Source organism: Electrophorus electricus, chromosome 19, assembly GCF_013358815.1.
Source record: "Electrophorus electricus isolate fEleEle1 chromosome 19, fEleEle1.pri, whole genome shotgun sequence".
Taxonomy (NCBI): Eukaryota; Metazoa; Chordata; class Actinopteri; order Gymnotiformes; family Gymnotidae; genus Electrophorus; species Electrophorus electricus.
This window is the reverse complement of record NC_049553.1, coordinates 6,955,556-6,978,493: the sequence shown is the minus strand read 5'-3', so window position 1 is coordinate 6,978,493 and position 22,938 is coordinate 6,955,556. Positions and strand designations below refer to the sequence as shown.

The 22,938-nt window shown below is 39.8% G+C and overlaps 2 protein-coding genes across 4 annotated transcripts in view; one reads left to right on the top strand and one right to left on the bottom strand.

Moving 5' to 3' along the window:
• Positions 1 to 114: 114 nt before the first annotated feature.
• On the top strand, positions 115 to 7,416 carry htra3b (HtrA serine peptidase 3b). Its single transcript, XM_027003807.2, has 9 exons — positions 115 to 903; positions 3,503 to 3,602; positions 4,438 to 4,660; positions 4,861 to 5,055; positions 5,144 to 5,176; positions 5,378 to 5,492; positions 5,610 to 5,667; positions 6,035 to 6,130; positions 6,566 to 7,416. The coding sequence occupies exons 1-9, from the start codon at positions 489 to 491 to the stop codon at positions 6,732 to 6,734; spliced, it is 1,404 nt and encodes a 467-aa protein (XP_026859608.2). The 5' UTR covers positions 115 to 488; the 3' UTR covers positions 6,735 to 7,416.
• A 1,775-nt stretch (positions 7,417 to 9,191) lies between these two features.
• acox3 (acyl-CoA oxidase 3, pristanoyl) overlaps positions 9,192 to 22,938 on the bottom strand; it is a 13,845-nt gene continuing 98 nt past the window's right edge. The window contains exons 1-18 of one of the 3 annotated variants that reach the window (XM_035519719.1): positions 22,892 to 22,938; positions 22,008 to 22,137; positions 21,604 to 21,837; positions 21,329 to 21,403; positions 20,852 to 20,941; positions 20,290 to 20,433; positions 19,923 to 20,011; positions 19,593 to 19,689; positions 18,972 to 19,154; positions 18,040 to 18,162; positions 17,755 to 17,875; positions 17,477 to 17,599; positions 17,124 to 17,237; positions 15,347 to 15,462; positions 12,059 to 12,233; positions 11,872 to 11,939; positions 11,673 to 11,759; positions 9,192 to 10,700 (exon numbers count right to left, since the gene is read on the bottom strand). The exon at positions 22,892 to 22,938 is cut by the window's right edge and continues 98 nt beyond it. In XM_035519719.1, the coding sequence (XP_035375612.1) occupies positions 10,581 to 10,700; positions 11,673 to 11,759; positions 11,872 to 11,939; positions 12,059 to 12,233; positions 15,347 to 15,462; positions 17,124 to 17,237; positions 17,477 to 17,599; positions 17,755 to 17,875; positions 18,040 to 18,162; positions 18,972 to 19,154; positions 19,593 to 19,689; positions 19,923 to 20,011; positions 20,290 to 20,433; positions 20,852 to 20,941; positions 21,329 to 21,403; positions 21,604 to 21,837; positions 22,008 to 22,130 (2,082 nt within the window). In that variant the 5' untranslated portion in view covers positions 22,131 to 22,137; positions 22,892 to 22,938 and the 3' untranslated portion in view covers positions 9,192 to 10,580. The other 2 variants (XM_035519721.1, XM_035519720.1) reach the window with 2 other exon arrangements.

Genomic DNA, 22,938 nt, shown 5'->3' with positions numbered 1-22,938 from the left:
TACCGGTGCTGAACTGCCAAAGACAACGGACCCACCCCGGTGTCTTAGTTGAAACACCATTTGGTATATATTTGTCTGCACTTTTCAGCTCATCGGAGTATCATTTTATTGTAGAAAACTGGGCAGAGCGACGGATTTCTATCCCCGCCTTCATGAAAAAAAAACCTTTCAGTGGATGATGCTCATTTTAGAAAGACCGGCCGGGACGTCTGCTTGTGGTAAAAGCAAACACAGTCATAATACTGAACAGTTACCTTTTTTTAGGGCTCTAACGGATATGTGATGAGCGGACCGAACATCACACGGCAGGAAATTATATGTGATACATTTCGGTTTTTTTGCAAGAGGAATTATTTCACACTTCGAGATTTGAGAAGAGAACACAAATCTTAAAAGTTAACCTATTCGCGTACAGTCCATTTTTTTTTTTACAATAAGAATATGAGTTTTATCTAAGTTTCTTCTTTTGCTCGTTTTTTTTTTCAACAATGCGGGTTATTCTAGCTTCAGTGATTTTGCTCTACGTTCATGCTTTTGTTGGGGCAGAGCCCAAATCCAAGTGTCCAGCTCGTTGTGATGTGAGCAAATGTCCAAGCCCGAGTTGTCCCAGCGGCTACGTTCCTGACCGCTGCAACTGCTGTCTTGTATGCGCCCAAGCAGAAGGTGATCCTTGCGGGCGCAAAGACGATCTGCCATGCGGAGACGGACTCGAGTGCAAGCATCCAGCTGGAAAGCGACTTTCTAAAGGCGTGTGCAAGTGCAGATATAGCAGTAAAGTCTGCGGTAGTGACGGGAACACGTACGGCAACATCTGTCAGCTAAAGGCTGTTAGTCGAAAAGCACTGCAGCAAGGTCTACCGGGCGTAACTAATGTACACAAAGGACCGTGTGAAACCAATAAAGGTAAGATAGTTGTTCATCACACTTCAGAGATAGAGGCCAGAAATTACGGGTATGCGTCAGCTTCAAGCTAGTTTAGTTGTGTCCATGCCGAAATGTGTTTAGAGTATTGTGATTTTTTAAATTGACTTTGGGGTTAGACGGATAAGCTGTGTCTCCGTTCAGTCTGGCTTCGTAAGGACCTCACAACCTCTCAAGCATACCAAACACCACGACCTACATCTTACTCCCCTCCACACACACACACACACACACACACACACACACACACACACACACACCATTAGTGACTTATACCAAAACTACAAGCAGTAAATAAACATCTTAATATATCATTCTGAATGTATATACTGTGTCTAGCTGTTGGTCGTTACCCCATTATTTTGTTGACCCCACCCATTCGTCAGAAGCCATCTACATAGCATGATTCCAGAAATAATAGCCTCCAAGGAGTCGTGCAACAGCAGAACGCTGACATTAATTTTGACACACAGGTGGCAGCTGCAGATTCATCATATGCAGAGGCCATAAGGAAACAGAGCTGCATTGTAGTCTCTAAACCAGACGTGAATTCCCCCTGTGCCACTGAGTGGAAGTTACCCTTTGGGTCTGATCTGAGGCCAGTTTCCCACCAAATCCTTAACTATCTGGTGACTAACCATTACACTGCGTTCAGGTCAAAAGCAAAAGGCAATTGTGGGCAGAAGGGAAGTGGAAGGCATTAGCAGGATTTATTGCCACGGTCTGTTATTCTGAATCTAAACAATGGCCTAGAAGCAGCTTCCATAACTACTGATGGAAATCTGAAGAATGACCTGCTTTATTGGGAGTCACATTTCTCCTTTCATATTTTACTGAAAATACTTATATCGACTGAAGGGAACTGAACTACTCTGTAATTTTGTGTGTGACATTTTATACATATCACCTAGCTCCATATATATTAAAGGCCTAATGGCAAGACTGTTGACCCAGGATTCACTCTCTGTTTATATTAGTATTAGGATATGAAATGGAAAAGAAAATGGTCCTAAATCAGGGCTTTTACTTTGAAAGCTTTGATTCATAAACAGCTCTGGGAAAAGTGAACATCAGCCAAGCTAAACAGTAGAAAAGAGCCTGCAGAGTATCCTTTTGTCATGCTTAGAATGTCTCATGGCTTATAAAGTCTCCTCAGACTCAATTTACTGTAAATCTAATCCACTACATCTTCAATGTTAAACCCTGAACATTACCATTAGTGATTCAAATATCACATCAGCAAGCATCTTTCCACCATGGTGGCCAGCTGTGGGTTATCAGCTGGTCCACTAATGTTTCGTCTGACCTCCACACCAGTCTGGAAAATGGAGAGTTTGCTGGGACAATTTGTAGTTTGTGGAATATTTATACTTCCACAAATAGCTAGCACTTTGATGACTGGGCAAGGGTTTGGATCCTTTTTGCCTTTTTCAGTCTGTAATGGAGTGACTTGAAAGAGGGCACAAATTGCACTTGGAATGGAAGGCGGACTGACTTGGCAACCAATACAAAAAGTTTTTAACTCTGGAGTTCCCTTTAGGCCTTTATATCTAAGTGATATAGCCATCCTGCAATGTGGTTGCTGTGCTTTCTGATGAATAACTAATTGCGATTTACTTTCATTTTTAATGAATTACCCATCATTTGTCCTTAGCCAGAGTGTGTGGGCTCCATTTCTAATGTGATCCTTTTCTGTAAAGTAAGGACATCTTAAAAGAATCTTTTTGTCTGGCCAGTGTTAGCTAAACCTTATGAATCTTAAAAGCACCACAGCTCTGGGGGACGTTATAGTTACACGGTATTAAGTGATTGTAAACTTGTTCTATAAATATTATACTGCTGGATATATTGCTTTGGAACACAATAATTGTTTTGAGGCTTTCAGGACATAGGTGTGTCAGTCACTAAGTCCTTGAAGTTAAATGTGAGCAATGTGTGTGTATGTATATATATATATATATATATATATATATATATATATATATATATATATATATATATATATGTATGTGTGTGTGTAAGTGTGTGTGTAAGTGTGTAAGAGATAGAGGGGGAGAGAGAGACATGATGGCTATTTGTGCCAGGGCGTTCACAGGAAACATCAGTCAATTTATGGGAAAAAACATCCAGCAATGTGCAGAAAATTACATGGCCTAATTACTATATGTTTACACACCCAGGAGATACACACAAACACACACAACAAAGACAAGAACTGAAAACCACCTGCTGGTTTTAGATGCAATTACAGACAAGTAGTTCCTGTCTTTGAAAAACACTTTGCCACAAATTTACCAGCTGGTCCAATCCTCAGTTTATAAATAGTAAATGCTTTCAATAGTTGGTCTTCTATTAGCATTATAGATGAAGCAAACCTATTAGGGGCTACAAATAATCAGGAAAACAGTTTGCAATAATTGCTGATTCAACAAACAAGGAAAACAACTAAACTGGTCTCTGTTCAGCAGTGAGAGGCATCTTCACTTACACTGTAAAAACCCTCACATTAAAACCTAAACTTGAACTTGACTTAAACACAGAGTATGCTTAATAACATGAAGAATTCTTCCTGCCAGTATAGGTCCCACACACCCCAACAGTCCCAGGTTCAAATTCAACTTCATTGCTGATGTGGTAGAGAAGATTGCTCCAGCAGTGGTTCATGTTGAGCTTTTTCTCAGGTAAGACCTAAATCTGATTCATAAACCAGATTTATTCTGGACCAAATTACAGAGATTAAGCAACCAATTGTTCATCACAAATTACATTTTTGATACATATGTGTTGTAAAACAATAAACAGCTTAAGAAAAGAACAATTAAGAAAAGAACAATTAAGAAAAGAATAACCAAAATGTCCCTAAAAAGGCCTTTGATGAGCATTGTGTTTCTAGACAGAGAAACAAGCATGTGTACAACCAAACAAACATGGCTAGTCTGATATTGTGATATTGGTTTATCAGAAGAAATCAGTTTGACCTGCTTTCTGTGTAAACATTCAGATAATTGTCAAAAAACAACAGGCTTTCATTCTTGAAGGATGGTTAATTTTAATCAAAAATAGAAGCAAAGGTGTTGGAACAGTCGAGCTGTTGAGTTTCTCGAACAGCTGTGCAAGGTCAGCTTTTTGTGGGTTGCTGGGTGGGATGTGCTTTGACAGTTCCTCCCTTTTGACTTGTGGATGTCTGGAAGAGGAGATTTTAAGATGACACAGAGAAGCTGGGAGAAAGCCAGGTTCCATTCACCAAAAATCATCTGGTTCAAATATTAAGTAACTGTCTCCAATAATCACAAATTTCCAGTGAGTCACTGAATTTGGACGGTAGTGTATATATGTGTATTTTTGTATTTTAAATTGTATTTGTGATTTAAATTTCAACTCTAGAGAAACAATACTGCATTTTGGGAAATTATTTTAGCTCTCAGTCTGCAATTTTGTACTGTGCCCACCCTTTTGCATGTTTAACAGTTGAGTTACATGGTTGAGTTACACACATTGCTGACCTTTGATCCCTAGTCACCCCTTGTTTGGCCGGACCGTACCACTGTCAAGTGGATCAGGGTTTGTGATATTGGACACTGGGCTGATCGTGACCAACGCCCATGTAGTATCCAGCACCACATCTGTTTCGGGTCAACAGCAGCTCAAAGTGCAGATGCATGACGGAAACGTTTATGAAGCTACCATCAAAGACATTGACAAGAAGTCTGACATTGCCACTATCAAAATCAACCCACAGGTGAATGCTAGTCACATGCATGGTTTACTGATGCCATTCCTGAATGGAAAAAGAGCAAGGTTTTTAAAAAATGGCATATGTTAGATATACTCATTTATAACTTTGTGCATATTTTGCACACAGTTTGAACATATTTATGAAACCTCATGCCTCATGTTCTCTGTCCCTGTCCCTGCTCATTTCCCTTTTTGTCTCTTCAGAAAAAACTGCCGGTCCTGCTGCTGGGTCATTCCACAGACCTGCGGCCTGGGGAGTTTGTGGTGGCCATTGGCAGTCCGTTTGCCCTGCAGAACACTGTGACGACAGGCATCGTGAGTACGGCACAAAGAGATGGCAAGGAACTGGGACTCCGTGACTCAGACATGGATTACATCCAAACTGACGCCATCATCAATGTGAGACAGTCAACACTGGTCTTTACACAATAACGCTATGATGATTTATAGATGGTGTAAATGTTTTCTTCTTCTTCTTCTTCTTCAGTATGGCAATTCAGGTGGTCCACTTGTCAACTTAGTAAGTATTTACTAATAATATCATAAAACTATAAATTTGATTATTTTAATTTAACTGATATAATAGAAAAATAATTCTTGAGCAAAAATGTTGTGATTAACAAGTGTGGTGTTACTAGACTACCCTTAAGAGTATGATCCACACTGGAAAAGGTTTTGCTATTAAACCACCTTTAATGCTGATTTTTATGTGTGCTGTTAGGATGGAGAGGTAATTGGAATCAACACCCTAAAAGTGGCAGCGGGGATCTCCTTTGCCATACCTTCAGACAGGATAACCCGCTTCCTCAATGACTCCATGGGGAGGCAAAGCAAAGGTGCAGCAGTGTAAACATTTTCAGTGTTTCATGTACACGAATATGGATCCTAGCTGCATGGCAATTGCAGGCCATTCCTGTTATTCCAATTATGTTTTGTTTCTTTCATTGTTTCAGAAGCAAGATCAGTGAAGAAGCGGTTCATTGGAATTCGTATGCTCACCATTACTGAAACGTAAGTTGATTTTAGATCAGTAGTATCTGGATTTAACTGTATAACTATACTATATTAAAAAGGTTGTCATTTAGCCCCAGGTTATTCAACAATTCTAGTCTAACTTGGGCTTGGAAATTCTTTAAATACATGTACCAATTCTACAGGTTTTTTTTTTTTTTTTTTTTTTTTAATGGTAACTTGGTCCCACAGACCACAGGCTACTGCAGCATTACTCTGCTAATCTGAAGTGCTCAGTATCTTCACAGATATCCATATAGAAAGTGAGAGCATCTGTAGGGTGTTTCTTGTCAGCATTCCAGCATGGGCACGTGCATGTACTTCTGTAGCCTAATTCAACCGTGGGCATATGTCTGTGTTTCTATAGCCTTGTGGAGGAGCTGAAGGAGCAGAACCCCGACTTTCCTGATGTCAGCAGTGGGATTTATGTCCATGAGGTCGTTCCTCACTCTCCTGCTCAAAAGTAAGATACCAAAGCACCAGAATGCATGCATTCAGGTTCAGGCAGTGCAGGACTGGACAACCTGAACCTTACTCATACATCTTCAGTTATGAATCTTAACTAAAATTTACATGAATTGATTCTGGACAATCTGTTTTGAGATGCATGTTCATTGATGTGAAAGTGTAACAGCACCAAATGGCAACAAACACAAAGATGCGATGCTCAATCTGAAAGCTGACATAATTTTCTATATACATTAGTATGTTTAGCCATGTTTAATAGTCCAGCCAAAACTGACAAGTAACAGGCATCCACAGGTATGCATATCACATTATAGTGATATAGATGAAGGCTCTAACCTGTAGGTACCAATTTGACACAGTCTGCTCAGTTTAAAATTAACCAAAAAGGCTAACAAAAAAGTTAACATATCTCCATACCTGTGAACTTCAGAGGGGGTATAAAGGATGGAGACATCATTGTGAAACTGAATGGCCAGCCACTAGTGAGCACCATTGACCTGAAAGAGGCACTAACGGAGGACACTGCCTTCCTTCTGGAGGTCCGCCGTGGCAACGATGACCTGCTCTTCAACATTGAGCCCGATGTCATCATGCAGTGAAGGAAAAACACGCTGCATAGCTTTGAATCTGATGTCATAATGCAGGGACAGCTCATAGTAACGGAATAAGAAATGGCAGTCACACCTAACGCCCAAAGCATTAGATGGATAGGCTTTGTTATCTATCGGCTTACCATGAAACCGTATGGAACCTGTCAGGAACTGTTTTTTGGGCACTACATCTACAAAAGGAGGATACAACAGGCCGTTTTGTGACAAAATATTGTTCATCTTTGGACATGGATATTTGTTGTTATTTAGTTTAGGGTGAATATGTGAGGTTTTGTAAAGTACTGTATTGCTTTTTAATGACAATGCTAGTGATATGGAAAAGCAGCTAAACCATTCCAAAGGCTAGAGAGAACATGAGAGAAAGTGAAAGTACATATGGTTAATCATCATGACATGTAATTGCAAAGCAATTTATGTAAAGACATGACACCTTGGACAGGTATTGTCTGTATTACTATGACTAAAAAGATTGGAAAAAAGAAAATGAATGTCCTGAATTATCACGCTGTATAAAATGTGACTCACACATCCTGTTGCTGTTTAGTTTATACTTATTTTGACCCTTTATATCTTCTTTTATAGCAAGTGTAAGCATACATGTTTGTTTAGAGTCAGAATGTTTACAGTCATGTCTGTTGGCTCACGCCAATAAAGGCAGAATTTCTAATCATGGTGCTCAGTGTGTCGGTGCCTTTCATTTGCAAAGGATCTGTATGGTTTTCAGTTTAACCAACTTCTCCCTCTCGCTATATCACAGTCAAACATCACAGAGACGTTAGTAGCAGAGCAACAGAGATGATAGACTTCACACCAGGCACCTCAAGCAATAAAAACCATATGAAATTCTTAGTAATGCATCTGTAATGCAAAAATATATAAACTATCAAGTGATGGACTTATTCCAATATACTTCACTGGTATATTCAAGAGAGCTGGACAATATATAGAACTTAAAACAATACACGACTGATATCTGATGAGAAATGTAAGATGCTTTCAAGCCATATACACCCATTTTATACCTGTTTTTACTAATTACTTTTACTGCCCTTTTATTCATCATCTTGCCTGATTCAAGATTAACTAATTTGTCTTTTTTTTTTTTTTTTAATGATCAGCATTCTCATGAAATTATATAAACATTTAAAATATGATGTGCAATTGTTGGGGGGGGGGGGGAATAGGCTGGCTCATCAAAAGCTACGGAAGTTTGTTTTCTTGCTAAAACATTTTAGATGCATTACAAACCTATGGAAAAAGAAAGCATGCCGGAACTCAAAAACTGGCCACAGTACCTTTTCCGAAATAGAAATGCCAAAAGAACATACCTACATTAAGCTCCTGCTCCTACAGTGCCGACCGACTTAGTCCTACACTAGATGACCAATTCTCGTGGAAATTCAAGAAAACCTACAATTTGTGCATTTTTGTAATGATGGGGTCTGAGAGCAGTTCTAAAAGTGAAGACATGGTCTTGTTTAGGAATGAGACCCTATCCCTTGTGATAATTTTTTTTTCACCTTTTTAATCAAGCACAATACAGCAATGATTATATAAATTAACTGGCACAACTCATTCAGTAAAATGAAAAATGTACAAAAACATTAGTGGAACGAAAGCCAGAAATGAATGAAACCAGAGAGAAATTGGTTTCTTACTGTAACACACTTGAAAGACAGGGAAGAACAGTAATAACATATATAATTAACTTATTTTGGGTGGTTTCTGGACATTAAGAGCTACAGTAAGCACGCTCTTGGTGCAAGAAAGCATATGCTGACTGAACAAATCAGATCTACTTAGCACAGCTCTTTCTGACTTCAAGAAAATAACTGCGCAGAGGAAAACAGGACACACTGGTAAAAATGCCTCATTAAATCCAGATGTCCTAAAACACATGTGAACTGAATGCCACATGATAAGGTTAACTGTCTTATAACCCAACTGTAAAAGTAAAGGTCTTTCCAAATTTGCCAAGTACATGTCTGTTTGTGTGTCTTGTGTCTGTATCTGTGTAGGGAGGAGTGTTAATTCAAGAAGTGAACTCTGACTGAAACAAAAATACAGACTTGGCCATGAAACACATGCTGTTGTCCAAGGCCATCTCTAGAGTCCCCGGACAAATGTGTGGAATGCAGATGCACCTAGAGGAGGGGGCATGCCACAGGATAATGGAGGAAAAAATTGGAAAATGGGTGGAGATACACAAAAACTAGTAACAGACTGGTTTTGGCACTAGCAGAGGAAATACCAAAAGGTGATTGCATAGAAAACTAGCTCTGCTGTATAGATGCATAATTTTTTTTTTTAAATCAAATAAAAGCAGATCTGGAGCACAGGAACTCTGACCTACATCAGCCTCAGCACATCTGTTGCCTTGGGAATGCACCACCTGTATCTTGTTTTAAGGCCACTGAGCAGAACTATGAAAGGTAAAGTCGCTGATGACAAGTGTAGTCCACTGCTTTTATTATTGGAAATATGACAAACTGAAGCAAAAGCAAGCAATGCTTTTTAGGTCACACATATACCCAGAAACATACATTCTGTGAAGATGTCACAATTGTAAACGGAGTATTCTAAACACCTCTTCAAGGTAGGATGTTCACCTTAAAGCTGAGATTCTAACATACTGAAAATTAAAGGCTAAAAACTGGGATATTATTCTTGAGGTTTCATAAGGTTTATGTTGGTTTAATTTGGTTAGAAGTCATAATTGAAACAAAAATAAAGTTGCAATACATCATATTACACACACACACACAATGTGCAGAATTTTCATGTCCAGAAGTAAACAAAGTTTTTTTTGTAAATGATCTTCAAAAAAAGTTTTTACTTCAATCTGATTGTAATATAGCATATGTATAGCAACAATGCTATATCCATAGTTATAATTATTACAAAACTGCACACAGTTCAACAGTTATGATCTCAGTGAAACTAATATAATTACTTTAATTAATTAAATGAGACATCGTAAGAAATCACAGTATGGTCCAGAAGGTGACTGGCTTACCTCACTGCATGCAAGGACAAGCATCACAATAAAAGATCCCAATCGGGGCTTATTTCTCATATGAAAAAGCAAATCAAGAAGGGCTGCAACAGTTCTCGTGGGGCCAGAAGATATAAACAACTTAAGGGTATATTGAGAGTGAGTGATCAGCAACACTTAGACAAAGGGAACCGGCCTAGACATGAAGGTGTCAGGACTCCATCTCCACTAAGCCATCAAAACTTGGTGCAGTGAGTCTGAAAATGCCACCCATTGGCAATACACAGTTGATGTCACATTCCAACAGGAGGAGCGGCAATTTCAAACATACATAAGGTGCATTTATTACTTGGTGTTTAGCCCAGATCCGCTGAATCAGTGGTATACTCGTGTACATCACTACTGCTCATTACATTAAATAGTAATCATGAAAACCCGCTCTAATGCCATTAGTTGATGACCAAGTTAGCCAATATTAAAACAGCAGATTCACACATGGTGAATTGGAGTATTAGAGTACAGTGAATTTGCAAGTCAGTACATACAGCTCATTAAATCATTTGCATGAAAACTGAAGCTAGCAAATGTGGCTAGAATTTGCGTTTTAATCATACTTTTAAAACACCAACATTGTGCAGGTAGGCCCAGTCAAAATAAATTATCATTTAAATGATGAATTCCAGAAATTCTGAACTAGATCACTGAAAATACCACTACATCCATTTGATTAGTTTTTCCAATCTAACTGATTAGCATAATACCAAAGTTCAGATTAAAAGGTAAAACTTTCAGGAAGGCGGGGCTTGTTGCCGACAGGCGACGTCATCCGGCCCAGCATATCACAGCTTGGCTCGGAGGGATCCCACTTGAGGCTTTTCGTAACAGAACTCAGCCCACCAAGACGGACGATCCAGAACATTCTTGCCCTGCATGACTGTAGTCCACAAATTCTTATACAGCTAAAAACACACAGAAAAAAAAGGGATATGGGAGGAGCACTTGAATTTTTTTTCCATCTGAAAATGATCTAAACCTACTTAACCACGATATGTTTATTAAAATACCATTTTAGCTCCACCCTGAGAAAGCAACTTAAACAGTCCTTGTGTTGGAGGACTTAAAACACCAGGTCTCAATCAAACAATCCGTCACAAATCCTCATTACAGGAATTTGAGGAGTGGAATCCACGAAAGGAACCAGTGCCAAAACAAAGAGCATTTTTCCTGTAAATACTGACGACTATAAACAAAGCAGTAAATGTGTGACTTACCAGCAGTTACTAAAATGGTTGTGTGCACATGCACGCATCCTACTGTTTTGTTAAATGTCTGGGCCTCTCTCAGACTTTAAATTTGAGTGGGATGCCCTTTTAATTAACACTCTGACAACATCAACATTGTTGAGAAAGCATGCTAAAGTCAGTATCCAACACCTCAGGAAATGAGACTTCTGTAGGGGGTAAGACATTATATTGCCAAACAAGCTTCCAATTGGGAACAGTTGAATAATAAATAAAGTTTGAGCTGTAACAGTGTTTCAGGTTACAATACTGCTAAACAAACCAAGCAGAGCTTTAATTAGCATTTTAAAACCTATAAGTCACTAAAGGTAATGCTGTTAGGTATTTCTGCAAACAGTGTGTAACTGAAGGCAATGCATCAACTCCTGTCTTAAACACATTCAAAAAGACAGCTCATTTTTCACTTCTGTCACAGTGCATTGATTTTCACCACTCCCTTTCGACCAAGTAAAACAAACAAGCTTTTCACAGTGACATTTATCTTTTCATTAACATTTCTGCATTTTTGTTTAAAAAGCAGCATTCTACAGCCTCTGATCAACAATAACTGCAGGGTGAGAGAGCGTGTGCGCGAGAGAGAGAGAGACCGTTTTCCCAGCTGAGTGTTGAGTAATAGCAGGTCTCCCTTACCTCACCATCTGCTTTGGCAATGGGTGAGTTCAGAATAAAGTCAGGAGGAGCAACCACATCAATCAGTGCCACAGCATCGTCTTTCAGCTGGGGAGAGTGTATGACTTATTCACCTTAACATCACAGAAGCCTTTACGTACCTGTTGTTTTGATCTGTTTATATATGAACATGTAGATTTCAAGCAGACAGAATACTGACCTGGCTACAAAGAGTGAGAACAGCACTCTGGATGAAGTCTGCTGGCTCCTTACCAGTGAAATACCCACCTTAAACATAAGTCTTGTTCAATTTTAATAAAATATTTGAAAATTATTCATTTATTATATTTACTATCATTTTAAATGCATTGGTATCAAATGGTGATATGAAAAGGGGAAAGTCCTACCCTGATAAAGAATAGCCATGTGGTTGAAGAGGGACCAGAGGCCGTACAGAGCACAGAGCTTCCTCAGAACTGGTCTAAGACCTGCTGGAGTTTGCTCATCGCACGTCAGATCATGGAATCGTTGGAGAACTGTGTGCTCAATGTAGACTATTGCCAAAGAATGACAGTAATATACCTAAACATGTATAGTTAAATAGAAAGAGAGAAAGAAATACAAATCTAAAATGGCTTTGTACAGTGCTTTGATCGAATAAAACATCAATTTAAAATGTGGACACAAATGTGTGGACATGCTCACACAGTCAGTGTAGACAGTTTAATGCAATGAAGTTGGGGTCAGTCAGCTGGTCATCGCATCACAACACCAGATTAAAACACACAGGGGGAGGAAGGGGACCGATTCACTGGCAGGGCGAGTTGGGCATTAATGATGTCACACAAACTTGGTTGGGTTGGGCATTTGGTCATTTTATTAGTTAATTTTTTTCCCCCCCCCCCTTCTTAACCAGACGCTTCCCCCCCCCCCCTCCCCTCCCCCTTCACATAATCCTCGTTTGAGGTCACTTGGCGAGACATGCACCGTTTTGCAGGGAGGGAGTCTGACACATGAAAACAAACTAAAGCAGAGTTTAGGACAAACCATGTGGAGTTATGCACTTTCTGGGTGGAGCTGGATGGCCTACTGCTCTCTGAAACTCCTGCCATTACATCATTAGTCCTGCAGTCCTTTTAAAAAGCCAGACCCTCAAAACACAGGGTACACATTTGTTTTGCCTCACATGCATATATGCCATTACATCAGCCACTTCTAGGTATTCTGTTAAACTTTAATTCAGCCTTCACACGTGTGACTGTATCTGTGAACACCCCTCAGTAGGGGCCCATTATACATATGTGTTGGTGACTAATGACCTGGAGCTAATAGACCCTGCACAAAGGGTAGATCTCTCTAGGACTCCTTCATTTGAAACATCTAATTTCAAAAAGACTTCAAAACCCACGATGAAAATAGTTTTTAGAATACTGGATCTGATCCAAGACAAATTGTCTGTACAGCGTTATGCATCTTTGAGGATTCATTTTTAGCAAAGTTTCTTTATATGAGAGAGGGAAACGTCAATGTAATATAGATCATTCAAATGAAACGCTTTGCCTACACTTTGGACTACAACTGGTCTGCATACACATGAACCATTTGATTTATTGCTGTAATGAAAGAGCAATGTGATGCAATGTCACAACCTGAAGGGAGGGGTCACTCAGCAAAGAAGAATGGGTGTTTTGGCATCCATGCCAGGAAGCTGACTCTTTGATGTGGTAGTCTGAACACATTCATCACTTGGATGACCCCAGTATGAAGCCAGGTATGGATACTGCCCTCTGCCTTCGCTACATTTGCAGATTTAAGAGCAAAACACCAAATCTAACTCCTATCCCTCAGTATTGCAGTGATGAAGGTTGTCAAACTGTACACACTGCACAATTCCACATTCATAAGTGCAACACAGGGCCTTACGCCCCATATCTCAAATGAACAGACCTTTCTAGAACATTCTGCACTGACCAATGGTGAGAACCCATGATGCTTGCATCAGCAACAGGCAGGTCATTACATATATGTCATCAAACCACATGCACAAGCAAAAAATACTAGTGAAAGGAGGAACACACCCACCCACACACCCCTCTCATTTACCAAGAAAATGATTTTACACAAGGGAGAGAGAGAAGAAAAAAAAAAAAATAAAAAAAAAAAAAATAAAAAAAAAAAAAAAATAAACTGTGCTAGAAGAACCTCCAACACAAGGAAAACCACTCTTGGCTAATTTTTCACACATGGGCACTTGCCCTTTCTCTCAACTGTTCTTTCTACTCATCATTAGGAATCTACTCCTGCAATATTTAATTTGACAGTTAATGCTGCCTTTCAGTACCTTTGTAGAATTATACTCAACCTAAAGAGACGGTTACAAAGTCATGTAGCCATTTGCATTCCACCAAAAACAATTGTACATAAAATGTGAATAAGTTGGTAATTACTATTAAAATATTGAACTAAGCGCTTATTTTGGGGGGAGTTGCAAAAATGTTGGCTAGATGTGGAAGTCATTGTGGCTACAAAAATACTGAACTACACTACAATGTTATTATTAATACTAGACTGCTGTCTAGTGATGTGTCAGTTATAGCATTAATACTATAATAGAAAAGTTCTTTAACATGTCCTTGTGTGTACTTAGCCTATGTTGCACAGGCACCACATTTCCAACAATAAAAGGTTGTGATCCTAGATTGCCACAAAAAATTCAGGATAAGATTCACATCTGGTGCTTCCACTTCAGATTGGCAGTAACTTTAGATGGGTATAAAGTCCTCAAAATTCGGTCAGTTTACGGGTTAACAGGCTTGATAACTTGCTAGCTACTGCTCATCCATACGCATTTCAACAAAATGACCAGTCAGTGAGCAGAGACATTGACTACCATGTGAAGAAATACAACATATTAAAAAGAAATGACATAACAGAGCATCACACTTCAAGCAATGCTACACTGATTCATGAAATGACACCATTTTAGCAACAGGTACGTAGGTGCCACTCATGTCAGCAACAGTAAGTGACATGCATTTGTTCTCAATTCATGACCCAGACATGGACTAGCAGAAGCCACCATGGTAGACATGGTATTGATCACTGTTCGCTAGATACTGTTAGCTAAAGTTTAAAATATGAGTCACTAGATTCCTCACACATGAGCATTTCACAATTGGGACTTGGTTGGTCAGTAACCAAAAACAGTCCAGACGGTTAGGTGGTCCAGCAAAACAAAACAAGCAAAAAAAACAAAACAAAACCCTGAGCTTGCTCCAAGACAAGCAATAACATGCCACTTGATTTCCACTCATTTCTAGAAAATCATCACTAAGCAATCTACATCATCAAACCTCGATCCCACCCACAACCTTCATAAACAAACTAAACTTCTGAATGAACAGTCAGAATATTAGCCCACCACAGATATTCACGCAACAGTTTAACAGATTAAAATTGTTGCTCTCATACATATAAATTCTCTTAAATGTGCAAGAGTACTTTTGCTTGTACCATGAATAAATTTCTCACGAACAAGAAGTTTTTCCTGCACAAAAAGGTCTTGTATGCGAGTGGTGAGTTGCTTGTGTGAGGAACCATTTTGCTCTGGTGCAAATTCGGAATTTTTTTTCGATGCCAGAATGGCACATGAGCAGTCCCTCTGTGACCGGACCGAGAGCAGAATGCAGATATACCTGGCTGTTGTTGCGGGCCTCAAAGTCTCCAAGCCCCAGAGCCTTCTGCTTGGCCAGTTTCTGCTGACTTTCCCCAAGGAGGAAACACACAAGCCACTTATATGCTGCCAGAGGCACTGCCAAACAAAATACAGAATATGAATAAAATATTAGACGTTACATTTATTTCTGTATTGTAGCATGCACACAGCAAGAAAAAGCACTGTTAAACCCAATATACATGTTTAGTAAACATGTTGATGTGGTCAGACATTTATTAACTTAATCTGTGTCAAAATGTAGTTTTAGGAGACTAGCTTTAATTAAGCAAAGCCAAATGGACTGAGATTCATGAAAGACTTCACACATTCAGACAGATAAATGATAATGCTGGAAACGGATAGGGTGACTACAGCCAACACTGATCCAGTTACCAGGTAATGGAAGTTTAACTACACATACACTCACCACATACACTCACACAGACTCAAAAGTTAGGTTAGGGACCATGACAACAGGCCAATTGCTTCACCAGACAATTCAGAATATTCTCTCTCTCTTTTTTTAAGCAACTTCTCTGCACAGCAAGAAGATACAAACAAGCCACTTCTGGTCAATTCTATAGATCAAGCAAGCATTTGCATGGTTTCATTTGAACACCAGGCTGCAGCACAAGTGGCTAAAAGCTCACTTGAAAGACATTACCTTATCCTACAAAAGCAATAGAACGGTCAAAGCCAAAGTTTCGCTTTGATATATGGAAGTTAACAAGTCGCCAAGGCTTCCATTTTTGCCAAAAAGTTGCATTCTGCCTCATTTGTTGGTACTTTTACCGGTCAGTCTACATTTAAAGACTAAACCAAGGAATTAGGTGATGTCAGTTCAGTTTGGGTACAGAACATTTAGTGTTGAGAGACTTTAATCTGTTGCGTGTCAGTCATCACAAATTGCTAGTATCAAATTTAATGCATTGGAATAAGGCTCGAGTAAAAATTGTGTGCAAACCGAGCAGCCCTGGCTCAACCAGTTTAAAAAATAGCTACCTTAGTATACATTGTTCCACATGGTAAACGGTGGCATTCTTAAATCCATCACTGCATTTAAAACATTCCTTTGGCACCTTGTTCAAATGATACTCATCATCAGCTAGCATGACGCACAGCAAGTGCTCCTCCCTTGCCAATTAAAACGCAGTCACCCTGACCCCAGTCGCCCAGCAACAGCCAGTGGAGTCACAAACTGAAGAATCAAGTCAGAAAAGCAGATGTACAGCAGATGTGCTGCAGAGACTTCGGCTCAGAAGGAGAATAGCTCTCCCTGCACAGGCGTGTCCACCACAGAGGAGCGTTCTTATTACAGTAAAGTGCACAAACACATGCACACACAAACGCGAAGAGACAGTCAGTCAACCTAGGAGACTTTTGCTTTTGTGTTTTAGGAGAGAACAGCCGTCACACCACCCATTCTGGTATGAGTCACTCTGGAAGAGTTCAAATCAGTACAAGCTGGGGGGGGGGGTTGGCTAAACAAGTAGATAGGCTTATTGTGGCCATCTCTGTAAATATTTCATGAAGCTCATCTTGTACATGAGAAATGTCTTGGAATAAAATCATTCCGAAGTGTCCCAATGATGTATTTTACCCCTTAGTGTGATCTTTGTATCTAGTGTGATCAGTTTCAAATGGTAACTCCTTGAATAAATGAACTCCTTGAATAAATAGAACAAATGTGTGTGAGGACTTTAGTGGGGTGTCATCGCTTCAGAAGTATTTCCTCTCATTAGAGGCTAATTACATACCTGCTGAATCCATGCACTCCTCCACAGAGGCAGCTGTGAACCTACTCTCAAGAATCCTGCTCCAGTTATCTAAGAAGTTCACCGTCTCCAGAGGAGACTCTATCCTCCCTTTGCCTGGATTTGAGAGAGAGAGCTATGCATTATGGCTATATCAGAGTGCAGAGAAATGGGTCAAAGTGCTATACAGATAAACATTAACAAGTCAGCTACAGCAAGTTGGGGAAATCACCTACTAGACGCTGCAATGAGACATAGTACTTAACTAAAGAGCACTGAATGCTCAGTGTGCCTTTGTCTTTTACCATGCTTTGTTAGCATAAGACTCTAAAAGGTCTGCGTGCTGAGGGACAGACCCTGCTGTTGGTACTGGTGCAGGCCAAGTAGGTAGTTGCTGGTCTGCTGCAGGAGGACGCTGTTATCCCCCTCATAAGTGCAGTTCGGGTCGCTGTCATCACGAAGGTCTCCAAGACGGTTCACTGAGAAATTAACATGAGGGAATTTGTACCAGTCACTTTAGCCAGTTAGTCACTGAAGCCGAATATACTGATACTGCCAATGGCAGAATTATTAAAAAACCCATTTAGTGCTGGTTGTGGCTTCTAGACTGGGTGGGGTTAGGGGCTAGACTCACTGGCCAAGTAGCCGTGTCCCCCACAGGCTTCACGGCATTCCTGAATGGCCCGCTGGGCTGTCCAAGAGCCCAGAGGCTTACAGGAACATGACATCGCGTGAATCTCTCTACCCAGCTCTGCCTTAAGGAGCACAATATACAAAACACACACAAACAGGAAAATTAATTACTGCATTATCCTGTGCACACAAATGTTCTTAATTTGGAGTAATGAAGTACCTTTTACTTATACCTGCACACATAGAAGAATTTAGTATAAGCAAGCGTACTGTGGCAGTGGTGTACCTGTCTGGCACTGCTGCTCTTCATAAGGAGGCCAACACGAAATTCAAAAAAGTTCATCAAGAAGGATTTGGTGAAGACCTCCAGTGCATAAACTGCTGCCAAGTAAGGAATAAGACGCCATTGCTGCAATACAGAAGACAACACAAAGGGCTACAAAGTGTAGTGTGTATATATGCGCACACATCACCAGTGGATAATGTACACTGGTTATGCACTCAAGGTCCACTCTTTCACTCTGAAAACAATTATATGGAAATCCATTTTCTTTGGACTTCTTGGTTTCCAGGGATGAGAACTTATTTTCCCAGAAAGTGATTATCCAAATGCCAAGTCCTACATATTTTATCCAAATTATTTATTCATACTATAGAAAAGTGTGATGGCTTTACAAGTATGCTTTATTTCCGTGCAACTCTACAGAGATATGGCCCCAAATCTTCATATTACAAGGTTTTCCTACAAAAGTGCCACTGTAATCACAATTACTTTACATTCTGTGGCTTTCAGCATGAAACATGCCAATATCTGGTTGTATTTTATTGCAATCCAACCTACTTATTCTGTACAGCATTTTACATTTTTAATGGTTTAACAGCAATATTACAATTTCAGTGCATTTAAAATATAGTAAAGAAAAAGGCAATGCATATTTATCTTCCATCAGTGTAATGCTATGATAAAAATACTAACGCTATCAAATTTTAATATTAACACTCTGACGAGCATATTTCCTGATTAAATATTTTCCAATTATTAATTCTGTGATAAGTCAATGATAATGCTGTGATATTTTGCATTACCTAAGAAAAATCTCACTGGTGTAATGAATTGTCACTGACCTCACAGTAGTTGTGACTATAGTCATATGATAAGTGTGTTCTGTGAGAACAGAGTATGAGTGAGTGAGGGAGTTGACATGGCAGTCAGGGAACCTGTAGCTGGTACTCCAGCACTGGGATCTCCTCATCCTCTGTGGGCCCAAACTGGCGCCGCGTGGCTGAGAAACGCACAGCGACCGTCAAGGCCAACTTCATATTCACTACAGACATTCTGGAAATGGACACTCGACCCCCAGACAATGCGCCCAGGGAGGCCCCGAAACGCTTATTAGGGTCCTGACAGACAAACAAAACATTTAGTCAGACATCACCTGTAAAATCCTGTTTCATTTCCTAAAATCGTCTTCACATGTTTCTGTCTGTCACAACTGTCTAGCATCGCAGCACTAAAAAGACATGTGCTTGCTTGAAATGAAAATGGCACATTAGCATGGAGGCTAGAATTAACAGTCTGGTTTGGATTCCCCCCCACCCCTTTATGACTCTTTGAATGGCTAACTGACTGTTGTGCAGAAATCAAAGCAAACCACTATGGCAGTGAGTGATTTCTAACAATTTAAATCAAGGAAGGGAAAAAAGCAACAGTGAAAAGGAAGACGTATGAAATCTAATTTTCTCCATTTACAATTATATTCATTGTTCTGAATCCTTAATTTCATCAACACTAGGGTCTTATAGGAACTATGGCACTATGGTATTCTGTATTGGGCTGACCTTATAAGAAGTCACATAGCACCCACTGGGTGTCACATCTCCAGTTTTGTTGAGTAGATTTTCCCGAGGGATCCTGACATTATGAAAAACTGCAAAACTGGCACACAAATTCATTCAAATATTTAAAAGATGTCAAAGATCTAATTTGAACACAAATCTAAGTACAAACATGAATTCAAACATTCAAAGTACAGGAACATAATTTCTACTTGACTTAATACCACTTAGTGGCATTTTAGTGCAATCAGCCTCTTTACTGCTGAAGACGACTCAATGTTTGAAAACTTGCATGCAGATCAAAACTCTAGTACAAGTTTATTAATCACTCACCCGTTGTCCAGTCCATTTTGGCCCAATTTCTTTCCCATGTCACCTACCAACACTCCTGGCATTGATAGCAATGTCTTGGGGTCCCTGACCTGTTTCAATTCAACAAGCCATCTCAGCAGGTACAAACAGTCAAATGCCTTGTTTGATATCCCTGCCTTCACTCAAACCCATTTAAAAACCATGGTCCATTTCAAAAGCTGTTTCACCAAAGTCATCTTTAGTTAAATGCTTTTCTCGGTCCTAGGCCTAGACATTAACTGTGAAAATTGCACACCAAAAATCTTAGGTTGATTGATTTAATTGTTTACTACTCTGGATGAATGAACAATCTGATACAAATGCTGAGCTGACAAGGAAAATACAGTACCTGAACCACAAAAGAGTGCAGACCATGGCAGTGTCCATCAGGCATGTAGAGACTGGCAAATACCACAGCATGGGTGGCAGTCTTCCCCAGGTTCCCCACCCAGAATTTTGCTGCTTCAAAGTCAGGGGAGTTTATTACAAATTCCTGTTTATGTGAGTTAGTGCGACAGACAGACAGACAGGGGGGGGGGGGGGATACAATGGAAATGAGGATTTATGACAGAACTCTTCAAAATGGGGTGAGATATTTATGTAGAAATTCAGGAAACTCGGTGTCAAATCAAAAGATAAAGACAGGGCATGGCCATGTCCAAAGGGGGGGGGGGAAGTTTCCATCAGACAGAAACCTACTGATAATGGATCCCTACCCCATTGCTTTTGCCCTAAGGTTTCTGCTGTATCAGAAAGATCTTTGCATGAAGGTCACTGAAATGAGCACATTCATGAAAGCTTTAGGGCAGTCCAAGGTTTTGACTACCAAAAATACAGTTCTTCACAGCAGAATCTGCTGTTTGATGTAAAAAAAAAAAAACAAACAAAACAACCGTACCAAACAAACGCACCTGGGTGCTGGGATCATATTTGGCAGTTGTCCTTATGGCCCTTGTGTTGCTGCCATGACTCAGTTCAGTCAGTGCAAAGCATCCAAATGTCTAAACACACAACAAATTCATCTTAAATAAGCCAACCAAGAAAGTTTGGTCATGAGGAAGTTGAAGTACCTTAAATGGTTTGGGTACATCAGTATTAGTTTTCTTCCCCTCAAATCCCTGTGAGTGAATTCGAAGCGCCTACAACTTTTCTTAATTAATTTAAATTACTTCAAAGAAATACTGAAATAAATTCCACTATGATGAACTCCGATTGGCCTTAACAGAGTAGTTATGAGGTTATTCGGTCACGGAGAGCTGATTTCAAGGATACAGTGGTGAGTGTCCCCTCTGTCACTCTGCAATCTGATTCTGAGGACCTTTCAACTCAAACAAACCCTGAACCACAGCTGCTTTAACTACTGCAGGGGGAAAAGAGAGCAGCTTTACCATCATGTTATCAGTATCTTGGATAAATTTGAGGTGCCTCTCCGAGCCAGAATTAGCTACTGCAGCACCAAACATCTGAAAGAAGGAAAATAAAGTGAGCAAATACCTCCACTGACAAAGACCTGAAACTTCTGACTGTGTAATCAAGTAATAAGATGCAGGCTGAACACTTTTCCAAGGGAGCTAAGCTAGTGTAATAGAAATTTGCTGGACAACTTAAGTGTTACTCAGTGGACTAGGGACAACAAAAGCTTTTAGAATAAAGCCAGCCTCACCCCTTTGTTGAGGGTGTACTTGGTTGCCAAAGACCAATCATACATGCCCAGACAGTCACTGAGGACAGCCAACTTCAAGGGACTCTGAATCATTTCATCCCGTGTCAGGAAGTCATACTTAAACAACTGTTTGCAGCGACGAAACGTGAGTTCTCTCTTCTGCTCCAGTGAAAAATCCTCACCTGGATGCCTTGCAAACAGTGGGTCATTCTCCAATGTCTGAAAAATGTGCTGCTACTCAATGCATGGGAAAGAGGAAACATAATAATAATCAATTACTGAGGTTAAAGAGGCAAACTGAATGTGATGATAAATAAAACACAACAATTGACCATACACCGTTCAACTAGAATATAGTTTTAGAAATGAGCTCAGACCAACAGCAAATCATATCACACCGTTACCTTGAAAGCAACTTCCTCACCCTCCAGGAACCTTATCATTTCCTTCCAGGAGAAGGACGCCCGATTTCTGTACACATCTAATGGACCATGAGGAAGGTCCGGGATGTCAATTTTCTCACCCATGACGAATCTGGTCTCCGACATGCCAGGGAAAATTATTTCCACAGAATCCTAAAGATATCCCTAATGTCTAAAAGGTAGTTGCCGATATTTCTGGAAAACTCTAAATCCTTAAGACAATAGTTAAATGTCATTGTTCAAATTGAGGTAAAGGTTACCTGACTGTCTGGCTTACCTCGTTAAGATAGCAAGCTAGCTAACGTTAGCTAGGTTTGTTAAAATACAAACCAAGCTCTGTGTGCATTCATAAGAGGCTAGCTAACAAATCAGTGCACTACCTAACATTTCACCATCAGACAACTAGAGGTTAGCTGGGTAGGTTAGTTAGCCTAGTTAACTTAGCTAAAGACAAGACCATAAAACAAAATTCACCTTGACTTAAACTACTTTGGTTGCACCACTTCGACAAAGGCTAGCTTCCCATTTCAGAGTAACCAACCTAGCTTAGCTAGCTAGTTACTTGACTCACATTTGATAGAAAAATATCTGGCATCGTCAGTGTAAATATTCTGTCCATACTGACTGACTAACGCTAGCTAGCTAACAACGTAGCTAGCTACATTTGTTTAATACTAACTTTTATACGGAACTGTGTTTGTGAGAGTTGTATGTTATTTCATATGCATAGCCAGTTAAGTTAACCTAGCTATCTAACAGCATGCATCACAACAGGTAGCGTTAGCTATTGTCACCATGTGATAGGTCACGTTAACGAAACACTGTAACTAGCTACACAGTTACCTCTCAGAACATATTTAACCTACCTTGAGTAGCTAGACAGATAGCTAGTTTGCTACTTTGGAGAGTCGGT